General features: G+C 42.1%; 1 protein-coding gene and 1 long non-coding RNA gene across 6 annotated transcripts in view; one reads left to right on the forward strand and one right to left on the reverse strand.

The window, feature by feature from the left end:
* LOC133388063 (uncharacterized) overlaps positions 1-12,001 on the forward strand; it is a 27,114-nt gene extending 15,113 nt beyond the window's left edge. The window contains exons 2-4 of one of the 2 annotated variants that reach the window (XR_009763652.1): positions 527-586; positions 5,317-5,436; positions 10,134-12,001. This is a non-coding gene — a long non-coding RNA (uncharacterized LOC133388063). The remainder of the gene's footprint in view (positions 1-526; positions 587-5,316; positions 5,437-10,133) is intronic. The other variant, XR_009763653.1, reaches the window with a different exon arrangement.
* The window catches only part of LOC133388062 (quinone oxidoreductase-like protein 2), a 27,215-nt gene continuing 20,234 nt past the window's right edge, over positions 10,168-17,148 (reverse strand). For all 4 annotated transcript variants that reach the window (XM_061634201.1, XM_061634200.1, XM_061634202.1 and 1 more), the window contains exons 9-10: positions 15,319-15,547; positions 10,168-10,256 (exon numbers count right to left, since the gene is read on the reverse strand). In XM_061634201.1, coding sequence (XP_061490185.1) covers positions 10,188-10,256; positions 15,319-15,547 — 298 coding nt within the window. In that variant the 3' untranslated portion in view covers positions 10,168-10,187. The remainder of the gene's footprint in view (positions 10,257-15,318; positions 15,548-17,148) is intronic.

Below are 17,148 nucleotides of genomic sequence, written 5' to 3' on the forward strand. Positions count from 1 at the left end.
TGGACAAAGCAGCATTTTTAATGTGGATCTTGGCTCATTTGTGAACCAGCTCTTAGATTCATGGCTGAGTGGGAATTTGAACCCTAGACTCTCAGGTCCCAGTCCAATACTCTAACCACTACACCGCACTAGCTCTCAAAGAAAGTCCAAAAGAACCAGCCAAATGTTATTGGCAAAAAATAAAAGGCATTGTAGGACAAACTTTCTGGATTAAAAAAACCCACCTCGCTACAATACAAAGTAATTTACATTTATCCTGCTCCAATACAGCCCAGCACACCTGTGGTGTTGGTTTGTTTATTTGGATGTCCTCAGGTGTTGATATGGGTCACAGCTTTCTAATCTAAGGATGAAGAACCTGTGGCCCTCCAGATGTTGCTGGACTACAACCCCGACTGAGACTGATGTTGTTGGACTACAGTTTCCATAGGCATGGCCAATAGTTAGGGACAGTGAGAATTGTAGTCCAACAACATCTGGAGGACCACAGGTTCCCCATTCCTGTTCTATTTATCTTCACATGCAGCAGAATGAGATTGGGAAGATGCTGATGTGGAAGACAGGAAGGTTCTTCATCAGACTGCAGGTAAGTGAACACATTGATAATGTTTCCATATGTAAAAAAACCAAAACACTCCCAGCAAAACTGAAAACTAGCATAGCAGAAACAAGCTGGATAGCCCTTTCCCCTGTTGTGTTAGCTTTTTACTTGCAAAGAATCATTTTATTACGAGTGAGCATTCAAAGATAGCATCCCTCCACTTAAAGTCTGAAGCAGTACAGTCCCCTCTACCACCTCTAAATTCTACCACCTCTTTATGCTGCTGCATTAGCAGTGGAGTTCTAGTGATTTCATGCCAGCTGAGCATCTGGCCTTCATACATGGAGAATGTCCATGGATCATTGAAGAAATTCACAACAATCCCCAGAGACAACTCTCCTCCTTTTCCTCTGAATTTTTAATGAAAAGGCACACTTCAATTAATTGAGAGCGGAAAACAAAGTATTTTCTACCCATTCTGCTATGGGCTCTGTAATTACAAATATTCCTCTGGGCTATATAGTATGTCCAAGAGACAATAGAATATCCATAATTCAAGAGGATACATTATTGACAAGATTTCTTTAGATTTTAAGACTGGTTTAAAATGAGAATGAAACACTCCATGCACAGTTCATGTGTGGCTTGATGGTTGTTGTTTAACAAGGACAAAACTCTAGATTCTTGACAGATTCTAGATTAGGAAAGCGGGAGGGGGAGTTTAGCCTTTCCGAATGAATTCCCATTGTAGCACTTACAAAACAGGTGGTACTATATATATTTATACAGAAGTTGGCACCCTGAAATTGCTGCCTTTCTATTATAGTACATGCCTAGATCTCAGGGTGGCTGAGGACAGCTTCTGAATAAATTAGGAACCAGATGAGGGCTTGGTGGAATGGAAGGCAGTGAGGGGCAAAGTTTATTCAAAGGCTACTACAGGTTTTTGCTTAATTTCACAGAACAGCTTGCCCATGGGACACAAAAGATCCATTTAAGTAGATGTCCAGGGATTGGTTCTAGTTTGTCTGCCAGAAAGCTACAGATTTTGCAGTCAGAAAGGCCCAGGTCCTGCAAATGAGACAATGGATTGTATATGACGTAGTGCTAAGTCTCCTGTTCTGTCAGCAGTTCAATTTCTCCTTGCGTAGCAGAACATGGGGATGGTATGTGGTGCGCATGAGGGGAGCAGAGGGAGGGTAATCCCTTTGCACTAGCTGAAGTTGTTGCGCTTGTGCAAGGATATAGTTGAATACTACCCGAAGTCTTTGAATAACTGACCAAATATGCTCATTTTTCCTAATTTACTTCAACAAGATTTGACTATTTTGCGGCAGAGATTTGTTTACATAATTTATTTCTTACTTGTGCAGTCTGAACAGACACAATGAAGCACCAAATGACACCAAAGCCATAAACACATTTGGTGTGGTGGTGAAGCACATAGAGCCACAGACATATGGAGGGAGTGTCAAAAGGACTACTGGGGGGTGTCAAAGAAGAGACAGAATGTCAAGAGCTTGTGTGGAATGCTGCGCACTTCTGCTGTGAATACAGAAGTTACACACACACTTTGGTTTCTGAGTCTTTAACAAGTAGAGCTTGGGACCCATGTATCTAAAAGAGTAGCTCTCCTATTTCAACCATCTCAGGCCCCTACAATTGGCAGGAGAGGCTCTGTTGGTGGTGGTGCTGGTGCTGGGCACTCTCGATTGGCACTGACCCATGACAGATCCTTCTCAGTGATGGTTTCCCCTTTGTGGAATGCCCTCCCTAGTGAGGTATGTCTGTCTTCCTCATTGTTAACTTCCAGGAGAAACTTAAAAACATTTCTGTTCACCCAGGCATTTGATGGCTGAAAGATACTGTTCCTGACAACCTTCAAATTATTAACTGTGACATATGTGACCATTTTTAAAGCTTTTTAGATGTTCTTAAATGCTTTAAATGTTTTATTTTAATTGCATTGGTTGTTACGTTTGCCACCCTGGGTTCTTTTGGGAGGAGAGCTGGGAAAGCAATGTAAAAAAGAACAGCAGCATGTTTTCCATACTTGTACAAACCATAGACACCAGGATGTTTATAGGACCTAGACAGCTCACTCATATTAGACCAATCCTACCTCATCTTTCTTTCTAAAGATGCTGTTTCAAAGTGCTGTTCTTGACCTTTGAAGCACTCTGGGTATAATAGTCCCTGGGAGGATGTCCCAGGGGCCATAAGATATTTCAGATCTCCTTCTTTGAGGGCACAGTGGTTTGTCCTCATAAAGCCCCTCTAAGATGCCATGCATACCTCTGCAGCCTTGCCTTACCTATCGTGACAGAGCTTTAACTTCAGCAGAGGTTAAAAGGGGGTGTGCTGGGGCCAGAGTGGAGGAAGACTCGAGTCCAAAGCATTCCCATATACATAACTCACCACCAAAAGAGGGGAAAATATGCTCCAGCCCTGGAACTGGTGTATTGATTTCCATTCTGTAACCCCCTCCCCAGAAAGTACAGAGAAAGGAAAACAAAAAAGGAAAAACACCACTCCTCTCTCCCTCTTGCCACATGCTCACTTGATTCTCACCTTCAGTTCTCTTCTGACCCACCAATAGGATGGCTCTGCTATAGTTTGGGATCAGATTATTTGAAGGACCACCTTTACCCATATGAACCTGCCCAAGCTGTAAGGTTGGCCTAAGAATCCCTACAAGAAAGATCCGATTGACTGCTATGACACCACAGGGTAATTGTGGAATTCCCTCTTCCAAGTTCTGAGTCATGTTCCATATCAGATATTTTTAAACAGACCCTGAAGCATGGATATCCACAGGAATTTTTCCAGGGGTGTGTGTATGCAAAGCAAAACACTGAAAGGGGGGAGCAATCTAATTTCATACCAAAAAAATTAGAACAATGTCTATATTTTGTCTCATGTTCTACAAATGCTAGAAACTGGGAATTATGGTTCATTGGTGGGATTTCCCCCTTCCCCAGGGATGGCCATGCCCTGATGACTCATTCAATCAAATGCTCTGTCCTGAATGTTTTTATCCTGGCCACTTATTTCACATTTTCAACTTTTACTGTATTGTTATAAATTGGTTGATTGCAAGCCATCTTGTGAGGAGTTTGTCCGGAGAGAAAGGGTCATATATAAATATGATGTTGTGTGGGTTTATCATTGATGCTATGAATTTGGAGTCTCCGAACAGCAAAAATGTAGAATGGAAGCCTGAGGATTTGTTCTAAACCTGAACAATAACATAGGAAGCTGCCTTATACCATGTCAGGCCATTGGTCCTTCTAGTCAGCATTGTCTCGAGGCCATTTCCAGCCCTACCTGTAGATGCTGGGGACCTTCTGAATGCAAAGCAGATGTTCTACCACTGAGCAGCAGCCCTTCCCCATAGTGACAACTCCAGCAAACACTTCAGTCCTACTTCAAACATATATTGGTTTTATATCAATTCAACCATCATGGAACTTCAAAGTACCTTGGGAGTCCTAGTTTGGTGTGAGACTCTAGGAATCCACTGTCAGGCTGGCACTGCATGTTATGGCCAACACATAGTTGCCACTGCAATGACTTCACATCACTTCTTAGCCTTTAGTAGCATTTAGCAATGCAAAATGCCTGCCGTGACATCATTGCATCCCAGGTTTACCTTCTCCCTACTAACTGCTGCTTGCAGAAGAGAAGAAGCTGCGGAGTCATCTTTCACAGTACTGGCCTGTATTCAGACCCTCCATTATCCCCCTTCCCTGGGATGACTGAACCTATCTAAACTGGCAGCACCAAACATCTGTGCAGTGAGTAGCCCCGAGCGAGATACAGGTCTCCAGCAAGGTCTACATAACAGCCCTAGGCCCAGATGAAAGACCTAACCCAGGAGGGGAACTACAAGGCAGAGCATACTTCTTGCTTGACTGAGGCACTGGCATGCTTGGCTGTATTTCAAACCCTTTCAAGCCTTGGCATTTTCCCTCCATACACCCAATAAGCAGGGTTGTATTCATCACGAGCACTGCATGGAAGTTGTTAAGATACCATGTGATATACGAGACACGGCATACAACAAGACAGCAGAACGTATGGACCAACTGCCCTCAATAGAAAGTTGTCTCTTTTGAAAGTCAGGCTGTATTTCACTCTTGGATACCCTGGACTGATTTGATATACACTGTACTACTTGTAGCCCCACCCAGCTACAGAATATTACTGTATAATGAGTGTGGAACCTGAGGCCCAGGAGCCAAATGTGGCCCTCCAATCCTTTCTACCTGGCCCTCAGGACTCTCCTTAGACCATACCCCCTTCCCAGCTACATCCTCTACTGGCTTGGGTTTTCACCCTCTTCACCTAACAGGAAATGTGCCCTTGAAGTCTGATAATGCTTTTTGCTTCCTTGGAAAGATAGGGAGGGATGCATGAGGGTATGCAGAAACAACCTTGCAGTTCTCTTTTGGCTAGAACAGTATTACTTGGTTTTATAACTGTCATATTTGCTTTTAAAATAATATATTTATTGTAACCTGCCCTGGGATCTTATGGTGAAAGGCAGATAAGAAATCTTTACTAATAAATACATACATTAAAATGTTGGATGTATGGATCGTGCACAGTTGGATGGCCAGGATGCAGAATAGAATAGTGACAGGCTAGATCCCGTTGAAAGCAATCAGCCAGACAAGCATTAGGTTTTAAGAGTCACTTTACTGACAAGAAAGTTTCAGAACACGATTTCAAGCTCTCTCTGCTAACATAACTGTTTCCCCCACACTCCACAGGTGTCTGCTTGCCAACTATATACAGATAAGACAGCTGCCTGGGCCTCGGTTGCTTGGCAACATGTCCTTGGGTTTGGCACGAACACCTTCAACATTTGCTCTCCTGACCTTGCAACTCAAGTATGGAAATTTAACTCTTTTTGCTTTGGTTTGACAGCTAACAAGCCCCCACTTAAATTTCCATATACAATATTATTACATTTCTTCTACATATTATAGTACATTTGCCCATTTTGTTAGCATGATGGTTACATAAACATTTTGTCTTAACATTTCAACACTACATAACATTTATACGTTACATTTCAAAGTATGTTTCTATGTTACATGTCATATTTACATCAGCATTAGTTATTCAGCATCTTTCAGTCATTATATTTCATCCTTATGCACTTTACAGTTACATTTAATACTCTTCATGAAATCCATCATCCCATCTTTTCCATTCACCAATGTCTAGACCTGTTATGGTGTTTATACGAAATCTTTCTGGTGGAATTCCTTTGGTAGTTCTCTCTGACCTGCGTACTTTTACTTTTTCTTTTGTTTCCTCTGTTTCTTGTGTTTCCTCTGTGTCTTTATCAGAACTAAAACTGGTGGAGTCAGTTTCACTACTGCTGTCTTTTTCTTCTTGTTTTATTGGTATTGTGTCAGCCTGTTCTTGTGCATTGTTAACGTCAGTGTGTCCCAAATCCACGTATGTTTTCTCTTCCCAATCTTGCTCTATTGCTTGCACACTTCTGCTTAATACTACAGACCTTTGTTTAGGCAGCCAGACCCTGTAGTATGTGTTTTCAAATCCCAGCATGAACCCTTTGTCTGCTCTCTTTTGCAGCTTCCCTAGCCTTTTATTTTTAGGGATGTGTACCCAGCATTTTGCACCAAATCGAATTAAATGTTGTAACCTGGGTTTTCTTTCATATAATTTCTCATAAGGAGACATCCCAATAGCCTTATGGAATACTCGGTTCTGAATGTATGCAGCATAAAGAACACACTCTCCCCAAAAACCATTATGCAAAGATGAATCACACAACATTGCTCTCATCGAGTCCTGAAGCAATTTATTCCAACGTTCGGCTATCCCGTTCTGATACGGAGTAAATGGGGCTGTTAACTCTTGTTTAATCCCCTTTTTATCTAAGTATTCAGTTAATGAGTGTCCAGTGAATTCACCCCCTTGATCTGATCTGATTTGTTGTATAGTAACACCCTGCTGCACTTCAATCTTTGTTATGAACCGTTTCAGTTTCTCTGAAGCTTCGATTTTAGCTTTCAGTAAATACACAGTGCAGTACCTTGAAAAATCATCCACTATAGTCAAGAAATATTTTGCTCCTCCCTGCGTGGGATGTAATGGCCCCACTAAATCCACATGTATCAATTGATAAGGTGCATTTGTACTAGGCATAGCTTCAGTGTTCTTTGCTGCTACAACTGCTTTAGTTTGCTGACATACATCACATGCTACATATTTACCAGAACTTCTTAATGTAACATCATTACTCTTCTCAGTTGCTTTTACCACATTTTCATATCCTATATGTCCTAATTTTCTGTGCCATAAATGTACACAATTATTATGGGGTTTCTCATTGGCACACATGAACACATGATTTGGTTGTTTAATGTGTAAGTAGAACAAAGAATTTCGTAGCAGCCCTTTCATGATTACTTTGTCTCCCTTCATGACATTACATGAATCTCTTTTGAACAACACATCAAAGCCTATTTCACAGAGTTTCTTCACTGACATTATGTTACTCTCAATGTCTGGAACAAACAGCACGTCTGTCTTAATAGTATTAAAAACCTCTAGTTTCACTGTCCCTTTGCCCTTTATATTTTTCTTAGTACCGTCAGCTAATATCACCTGATCTTCGACATCACAAAAAGTATGAAACAATGATTTATCTTTAATTATACTATGAGTAGCACCACTATCCAAAGCCCATAAATCATTACAGTTATGTTTCTGCTTATTAACATTACTATGTTTGTTTTGTCTAGCACAGATCACCTGTACAAATGGTTTTCTTCCTCTTTCTTTTCTTCTTGCTTCACAATTTTGCTGTAAATTTTGTCTGGAACCACAAAAATAACATGCCTTTTGTCCATACAGTCTTTCCTCTGTCGCTCTGTTGTTCAGCTTTCCCATGTGTTTAGACTCAGTCTTTTCTTGCTTTGCCATTTCTTGCCTTCTCTGATATTCCTGCAAAAGCTTGCCCTCGATATAATCCATATTCAGGTTTGAATCTTGCATTGCTTCCATTGAACTCACAACTGCATTCCAACTTGAATCCAGAGATGATAACACAATGTATACTCTTTGTATTTGAGAATGTTCCACTTCACGTTCTTCTAGTTCAGCAAATAGTCTATTCGTCTCCAATAAATGCTCTGCCATAGTTGTTTCCTCAGATAAGCGCATCTGATACAATCTTCTTGCTAGATATATTTTACTACTAGCAGTCTTTTTCACATGAATATTCTTTAAAGCTTCCCAAGTTAACTTAGCTGTTGCTGCATCACGCACGTGCAGTAATTGCGAATCATCTATAGCAAGAATTATTAACGCCTTCGCCCTTTCATCCAGCCTTCTCCAATCTGCTGGAATTGGCACCACGGCGGGTGGGTCTTCTGCGACGACATGCCAAACATCTTCTTTCACTAGAAACGCCTGCATTCTCTGTTTCCAACTAGCATAGTTTTTCTGTGTCAGCCTTTCAAGGGGCAGCCCAGCCATTAACGACACCGACATACTTTCACTTTCACGCTTCTCCGCCTTTGTAATTAGAGCTTCTCACCTTCGTCCTACTGTCAGTTTTTCCCACAGCTCTCTCACAGCTTTCAGCTCAGCTTTCAGTTTAGCCGTCTATTGCTCTTCACTCGCTTGTCCTCTGCGCATTTAAACCATCCAGAAAACCATCTTGGAAATAACCATCCTCTGCTACCACTGTTGGATGTATGGATCGTGCACAGTTGGATGGCCAGGATGCAGAATAGAATAGTGACAGGCTAGATCCCGTTGAAAGCAACTCAAGTATGGAAATTTCAGAGCTTGGAAAAGTTACTTTTTTGAACTACAACTCCCATCAGCCCCAGCCAGCATGGCCACTGGATTGCGCTGATGGGAGTTGTAGTTCAAAAAAGTAACTTTTCTAAGCTCTGGGAAATTTAACTCTTTTTGCTTTGGTTTGACAGCTAACAAAAAATACTGTACCAAGGTAAGATTTGCATTCTTTGCTCTGCCCACTGCTTCTGGCCCCACCTACCCCTGGCATATGGCCCCAGGAAGGCCCATTCCTGCTGCATGAGTACCAACAGCTTCAAGTGGGCACAGCTACCAACATCCCTATAGGACACCACGGTTCACTAGGAGCCCATAGATTTGTCACTTGTAGTTTATAACAAGAAAAAATACTAACACGATAGAACAGTTGCCAAAATGGGCATATTTTATTTCATTTCAGTTATGAGTTCTTTAAACCACTATTTTAAAAATGTTTGATTAACTCTACTACCACCACCACTTTTTTTAAAAAAAAGAGGGCACAATGCTTAATTGTCTCCCTGTTGCTGCTGTTTTTAAATTCGAGTGTGGTAAACGTATGAGCTTCAGGAATTGTGAAAATAAAGAGCTAAAGGGGGACATTAGACTTGCAAGTGCAGCTCTTAAAAGGATTGCAGATCTAAATAATAAAAAGCATCACCCATCCTAGTTTCTATCTGGGATTTAAAGTGGTGTGGTGCAACATACCATCTAGCTACAGAAACACCACACATTCTTTAGCTGTTGCTGAGCAGAAGAAGGTGAAGTGAAAAAGCAAGATGGGGGTGATGTTTGAGCTGAAAAGCAACTGGAGTAAAAAGTATGAATGTAACCTCTCCCCACACCCAGCCTTCCTTCACTCAGGCTAGCAGCTGGCTAATGCTTTTTCTAGTTGGGGGGGGAATTGTGGAGGATGGTAACACAGATCTCTGGGTAATGTCTAGTTTGGTCCTCAGGCAAGGGGTCTTCTGTTTACATCACAATAAACTAAGTAACCAGCTCTTTACATGTGAAGATTAGTTTGCTGAATGGAAGTGGAGGAGGAAGTGAGGATTATTATTTTACTTCACCACCAAACCTGGTGCCTTTCCACCAGGAGGAGCCAACAACTGGAGACCCTTGGGCCACATCTGGCTTCCCATTCGCTAATCCCGAGATGGAAATGGTACAGCAGAGTGGGGAGAGAGAAGTAGCAGCTGAGGTAAAAGGAACTGCCAGCAAATCCTTTGGTGGGTGTTGGGCCTTGGCCGACTGTCCCTCCTCTACTCAAAAGTAGCCTTCTAGCACCAAAACTAGATAAAGCCAGCTCTACACTATATTTTTTATTTGCACATTTTCCTTTTGTGCTGCTCTTCATTCAAAGAGCTCAGAAAGACTTACTTAGGGTTCCCAAGCTGGCAGTCTCCCTTCCAGGCAGCTTACACAGCCAGACCACTTACCTTCAAGGGTAAAAATGCTTCATGTGCCTTCAATCCATTCTCTGGGCCAATGGTTTGGATTTTCATACTCTAGGAATGTACTCTAGGATTTGTTCACATTCCAGCATTGCTGCTGCTCCTCCATTATTTTTTGAAAATGGCAGGAAAGCTGAATTAAGAGCAGACAAGGGCACAACATTCACCACTGTTTGGTTCCAACTGGTGGAAACTACAACAATGTCATAAATTCAACGGCCCTGCGTAGTCTCCACTCCCATAATCCAAAACTGAATGGATCACTTGGTGAATCATTTGGGTTTCATAGTGATGGTCTCCTTTCTCTTCAGCAGGACATAACAGCAGCAAGCAGTCAAGGATTATTTCCTCCAAGAAAAGCCGGCTTAACTAACTGAGATGACAACCTTTCCTGTAGATTTACGCTGCATCACATATGCAAAGGCTTCGTTTACCTGCAAAGCAATTCAAACACAGAGGCACTAGAAGTTTTGCAAAGTGTACATATATTTCCGCAGCAATATCTAAACACTGATTGTGCAACAAATGCATAAACAGATCACATTTTCCAAAAATGCACTGTGATTAATTCTTCAGGCCCATTGTCAGCAGTGTGGCTGCTAAGCGGCTTTTAGGGCAGCCATTTTTAGGACTCTTAGGGCAGACCATGCCACTTGACTAACTAGGCTGGGGAAGCCAAAGGCTACCACATTGTTCCTGAGCATGGAAATGGGCTTGTCTGCTGTTTTTTAAGACTGAAGATGGCTTTTACAGTTTTATTTTGTTCTGTCATACATTTGACTATGTGATTTGTAAACTCTTGGATTTTTTAAATTAGGAGTGGTACATAAATGAATTTAATAAATAAACAAAATATATGCCAACCAGATGGCATAGGACTTGGGACTTCTTCAGATATGGTATCATGAAGAAGCTAGGTTGTGCAAGGTCAGAAATAACACCCCCTCAAAGAGGGTGTAAAACAGCTTTCCCCAATCTGGTGTCCTCCAGATGTTTGGGACTACCAACTCTGAAACATCTGGAGGGCACCAGGTTGGAGAAGGCTCATCTACAGTGACTGCAAGAATTTGAACATCTCCCCTGGCTGAGTCCAGTCTGGTATGGCTGTCCACATTCCCTCTGAAAGCCAATGGACAGAACGCTGAACTTTGACCTGGGATAAAATTAAAAATAAAAGTGAGAGTAAGTATTGATCCTGTGCACCCAGTATTGTACTGGCCACATCACCTGGAGAGGAATGGCAGAGACTGCAAAACCCATTTTACTTCAGAAAGCAACCCATTAAAAAAGCTCCCAGTGAAAAATCTGTAAATTCGGGTCAATATTAAATGCGCAAGGAAATACTTTTGCTCTGAGGGTAAAGGAGAGAGGGATTATGTTTAGAGCTCCTTCTAATTTTGTAATAATTAGTTAGAGATGAGTATTATACAGCCATGAGAGTGGCTGTATACTGTAGCCAGCATGGATTTTTCACATTCCACAATGTTAAATGGAAAATACCCCCCATGCCCATTCTGATGCTTTCCATAACCTCATTTCAAAACAAAACCTTACAAAACTTATAGTCCTGAACTCAGAAGTGCTTGCTTAACAATCCTCTAAATTTTCAGGGCGATACACAAAACATTCAGAGAGAATCGAGAGCTGAAAGTGTAAAAAGAGAGAGAGAAAAAACAGATCCCTTTTGGACTTTTTTCTGTCAGAGTTCTCATAATTTGTTGAAATTAATTAAAAATCAGCCGTATTCACAGAGTACCTGTAATCCTATTACTGACCTTGCCCTGTACTCCAACCTTCATCTTCTGCAGTTTAAAAGTTAAAAAAAATGCCTGGCTGGTTTTTAATTAATTTAAGAAATTTTACATTGAATTCAGTGATAAAGTCGAGCATGCTCAGTAAGAACCGTCAGCGTTCTAAAAGCCAGACTCACAGCTGCTTGGCTTGGCTAATCAGGGGCCACACCCACGCCAGAACTTTATTTCACTTGAGACAGTCATGGCTTCCCCCAAAGAATCCTGGGAAGCGTAGTTTGTGAAGGGTGCTGAGAGGAGACTCCTGTTCCCCTGACAGAGCTCCAGTGGCCGGAGTGGTTTAACAGTCAGTCACTCTGATTGAAGGCCTGTGAGGGGAACAGGGCATCTTCTAGCAACTATCAGCACCCTTCACTAACTACACTTTCCAAGATTCTGTGGAAGAAGCCATGACTATCTAAAGGGAAATAAAAGCCTGGTGTGGATGTGGCCAGGGACAGCTTTGGTTTAAATTTGGATGTGAGGCTACATGTGCCTGCTGTAGAATAAAAACTGGGGGAAACCCTGAAAAGCAATTATACTGTTCACAATGGTTTCCTTTAGGAAAGAAGAGGGGCTTCCCCTCTGCCCAGTGCCCACCCACCCAATCTCCTCCTCCTCCCCTACCTTCCCCTCCCCCAGGTCAGTTTCACCTATCCAATTTAACTATCCAATTTAACTCAAAAAATATGCAAATGATGAAACCCACCCTCCTTTCTCCTCCCTCCTATCCCCTCCGTCTTGCCCCTTCCCTCCCCCTCCCCATGGTCAGTTTTACCTATCTTCAGCATGACTGCATGGGAGTAAATCCCACTGAACTCAATAAGCATGCAAATGATCAAACCTGCCCTCCCCTCCTCCTTCCCATCAACTCCATTTTGCCCCTTCCCTCCCCCTTCCCTTCCAATCCCCTCCTTCCCCCTTCCCCTCCCCTCCCTTCCTCCTTCCCTCTCCCCTCCCCCTTTCCCTCCCCCATGATCAGTTTTACATATCCTAACCACGACCGAATGGGAGTAAATCCCACTGAACTCAATAAACATGCAAATAATCAAACCTGCCCTTCTTCTCCTCCCCCTCCTGCCTGCTCCTTTCCTCCCCCCTCTCCTCCTCCCCCCTCCCCATCCCCTATGGCCAGTTTCACCTATCCTAAGCATGATTGCAGGGGAGTAAATCCCACTGAATTCAATAAGAATGCAAATGATCACTCCATTGTCAGCAAACTTGCACAGGATCCCATTTCTTACCTCCTGGATTAAAAAGCAGAGAAATTCACTAATAGGCAAAAACCTTGTGGTTTAAGAATGTACCCATAGCCCACAGATAATTCTATCAAACTTTAAAAAGCAGGGAGATTGGGCAGCTATAGTGAATGCACCAGGGGAGCAGGAGACCTGAACTACTCTCTGAGATATTGTACTGTCCTACAAATTTGTCAAAATGCAAACACAATGTAGGTTAGTCTTTCACAGCCCAATCCACTTTCTGTGTAGCAAGGAAGAATTTGGTAACATGTGCCTCTGAGCATATGGTGAGTGGTGGCAACAGTTGCCATCTCCAAAGGTGGAGAATTACATTTTTGTATGTTTGTTGGTGAACTTCTTACTTTGTTTCTTTCCGGTGTTACTATTGTTTCTACAGAAAATCTAATCTAGAAAATTTTATTCCCCTCATTATTCATCCTAGCAAACTATGTCAAATTTATTTTTATTAATTTCAAAGCCTTTTTATTGGTCAATGTCACATGATGGTGAAGACAGCCTTTTGTGTTTCAAATTGGAGGTTATGTTCTATTTCTATTTTGGGTGCATTAACAGTTGAATCTGAAATTGCAGTGTGATGTAAAATCAGACTGATTACAATACGTTGCTACTTAAGCAATGACACTAGCTGTTGGAAAAGACAAACTTGGCCTACCCAAGATGCATGTGTTCAGCCTTCTATGCTTAAACCACTTCATGTAAGGAAAGGTGGGCATGGTCAATTAAAAACATAGAGCACACCTACAAATTTGCTAGAATATATTGTACCTCCCACTGTTTTATCTTGTGCAAACTGAGACACTCTGGATGTCCAATGGAGACTATTCTGCGGAATAGTCAGTGCTATTATTCCACAATTGTTTCTGGAGTTTTTTAGTGTATATTTTGCAAAGTGTTGCTGTGCTTCACATATTCACAGAAACAGAAGCAAAAGAAAATAATTTACTATAGGAAACTTCCCTAAAATTGCGAAGTGAATCAAACATATTTAAAGTGACTATCTGAACTATATCAACTGTATCTTAATATTGCTGCTTCTTTCCTGCTAAAACAAGATCAGCACAGCACATGTCTTGTTTCTGTTCTTTGGGCTGATTGCAGGTGTTGCCACCACTCACCATATGCTCAGAGGCACATGTTACCAAATTCTTCCAAGCTACACAGGAAGTGGATTGGACTGTGAAAGACCAACCCAAATTGTATTTGCATTTTGACAAATTTGTAGGGCAGTACAATATCTTAGAGAGGAGTTCAGGTCTCCTGCTCCCCTGGTGCATTCACTATAGCTGCCCAATTTCCCTGCTTTTAAAAGTTTGATAGAAATATCTGTGGGCTATAGGTACGTTCTTAAACTGCAAGGTTTTTTGCCTATTAGTGAATATAGCAGATCCTTTTAGCTAAGCAATACAGTCACAGTACCACAGGGTGTTGATCATTCCAGAAGTACCCTCACAGTTTCCTTTTTAGTACCTGATGCTGTCCATTGTCAGACAAAAACATCAGAATTCCCTTATAAGGTGACAAATTTAAAGATTCAGCCAGCTTCTCTAGAGAAACAGGACTGGATTAAATAAGGATTCTTGGAACTAACTATGTCACAATTTCCCCAGCTGTCCCAGAGAAGGAATAGCAGAAGTCAAATGTCATATGTACATCATCCATCCCTCAGAATATTCCAGTATCTGAAGGCTTCTATACAGTAAGAAGGATATTCTAAATCCCATGCTGTTTCTTACTATTTTTCTGGATTTCCTCATACTGTGAATGGTCACATACACCTTTTCCATTGAGAAGGGAATGACCTTTAAAATGGCCCAGTCATCTAATGGTAAAGGATACTGGAAGAATTCACTGGGACAATCGGTCAGCAATTTTGCTGAGAAACCCTGAAAGGAAGGGAATCAATTAATCGTCTAGACCGGGGTGGCTAACTTGCAGATGTCCAGATGATGCTGGATTCCCAAAGCTCATGAGACCCAGCCAGCACTACCAATGGTCAAGAATGATGGGAATTGTAGCTCAAGTTCAACAGCATCTGGAGGGCCACAGGCTAGCATTCCCTGTGCTAAACATAACTTGCTTCTACTCAAACTAATTCAAAATGTTCAGCAAAAGCATATAGTATAGACCACCAGTAATTATGCCAGGGGTAATGGGATGTTACTACTCCCCTGTCAGATTCCTGCATATAGATGTCAAACACATTAAGAAGGAAGCTAGGCTTGAACCTTTATATGCTAGCTCTCCATGTACAGGATGATGTGAACAGGAGAGACCAAGCAACTCCTGCAATCCATAACGGTACAGTTCCACGGATGTCTGTACCACATGTCCTTTCTGAATGTGAATTGGCTTGGGGGCCTCTCCAGTGAAGCAGATTCTTCCACTGGAAGATACAAGAGCTTTTATTAAACCACCAGACAGGACCCATGCCTTGTTCTCCTTACCTCCTCTAGTGTGAAGACGGCTCCTACGTGAGGTTGGATTTGTCCCTTGTGGCAGTACAAAAGAGCAGAAGAGAGTGCAGAGGAAAAGACTGGGAAATCCTGGTACTGGTACCGGCCCCAGTATAGTCCTAGGGCAGAGATGTTTTTCAGAAGCAGCAGATTGGCTGGGATGGAAGGGATAGTTCCTCCAGCAAAACCAACCACCACAATCCTGCCTTCCCAAGCCAAGCTAAAATGTGGAGGAAGACAACAAGAGAAATCAGCAGGAGCAAAATGATGCACCAAGAAGCCTAGAAGTTTGACAACACTTTGAGCATATGCAGCATCGTCCTGAATGGAAATAGGCCACCAAGCGAAAACAATCGTCTCTTGCCAAATGGAAAGGGGCAAATGTGGGCCTCTGAGGAGACTGCAGGGGTAAGGGGGGAGGTCTGGGCCAGATGTTTCTGAACCTGGGGGTTTACTGGTCAAGGGTTGTCGTCATGTTAGATGCAGCAAGTAAGAGTTTAAAAAAAGGTGAAGGAACACAGAAAATTTAAAGTGCTGAACATTTCTCTCAGGTCATGGATGGGGAACCTGTAGACTTCCAGACGTTGCTCGAGTACAACTCCCATCATCCTTGCCAAATGACCATGCTGGCTGATGGGAGTTTGAGCCCAACAACACCTGGAGGGCCACAGGTTCCCACACCTGCCTTAAGGGCTGCAGGTATTGGACTTTTTGGATTCGAGTCTCTCTACAGTCTATTTTCAGAAGAGGGTTATTCACTACTTCTTTGTGTCAATAGTCATTTATGCAAAAAAGCCCCTTCCCCACTCTCTATCTGTACTCATATGGCTATCAATTTTTGAGATCATGCAAATGAAAAACCCATAAAAACTTAATGCCCCAATAAATATGTGTTTTAAAGAATACTACAGGTCTCTGTGAAATATGGTATCTTTGCACAAGGCACAGTGATGGTTCAACCAAATCTGAAGAAATTTCCTCCATTGCCATCAGAAGCTGAAATAAACTGCAGTCAGGACTTAAGACCATATCTTCACCCTCATTATTGTTGTTTTTAAACATCCAGTTTAAAAAAAAGTGTTTTATGAAACCCCAAAGCTCCCATTCATTGCTTTGGATACACTGCTTGGACCTAATGAATTCTGTTCTGATAGACAACATAGCTACCTGTTTTCAATTGCATTGCAGAAGTAGTTATTTGTAAAACAGGAATGCTGAAGGCCTTATATCACAAATTTGCAAATGAAGGGACACAGAACTGTTATACACCGCAATAATTAGAGGCAGAGTGACTGGCCATAGTACCATAGGTGTGTTATGTTGCTGAGCCTGGTGCACAGGATTTTCCTCCTTGTATCTGGCCTGATTCACTTGTAACACTAAGCCAAACTATGGCTTAATGTAAGCAAGCAAACAAGCATGCCTGGAGTAAATACCACAGCTGCTTTGCTCCTCTCCCAGTCCTCTTGCTGCTGCACTACCAGGAGCTAACCCATGGTTTGGCTTAGCATTATGTCCAACCCCGAGTCCATGATTTGTTTAGCTCCAGACAAACCACAAGCGGTAGCCAAGGTTTGTTCTTGGCTTACTGCTCATGATTTGTCTGGGGGAAGACAAGCCATGAGCCTGGGTTCAGACGTGATGCTAAGTCAAACTATGGCTTAGCTTCCAGTACCACAGCAGCAACAGGACTGGAGGAGGAGTCAAGTGGCCACAATCTTCATTCTGTGCATTAGTACACTTACTTGTTCACAGTAAGCCATAGTTTGACTTAGCTTTATGTGCAAGCTGGGCCTTTATCAGGATACTTACTTTAAAATA

This window comes from Rhineura floridana, chromosome 6 (genome assembly GCF_030035675.1).
Source record: "Rhineura floridana isolate rRhiFlo1 chromosome 6, rRhiFlo1.hap2, whole genome shotgun sequence".
NCBI classification, from domain to species: domain Eukaryota; kingdom Metazoa; phylum Chordata; class Lepidosauria; order Squamata; family Rhineuridae; genus Rhineura; species Rhineura floridana.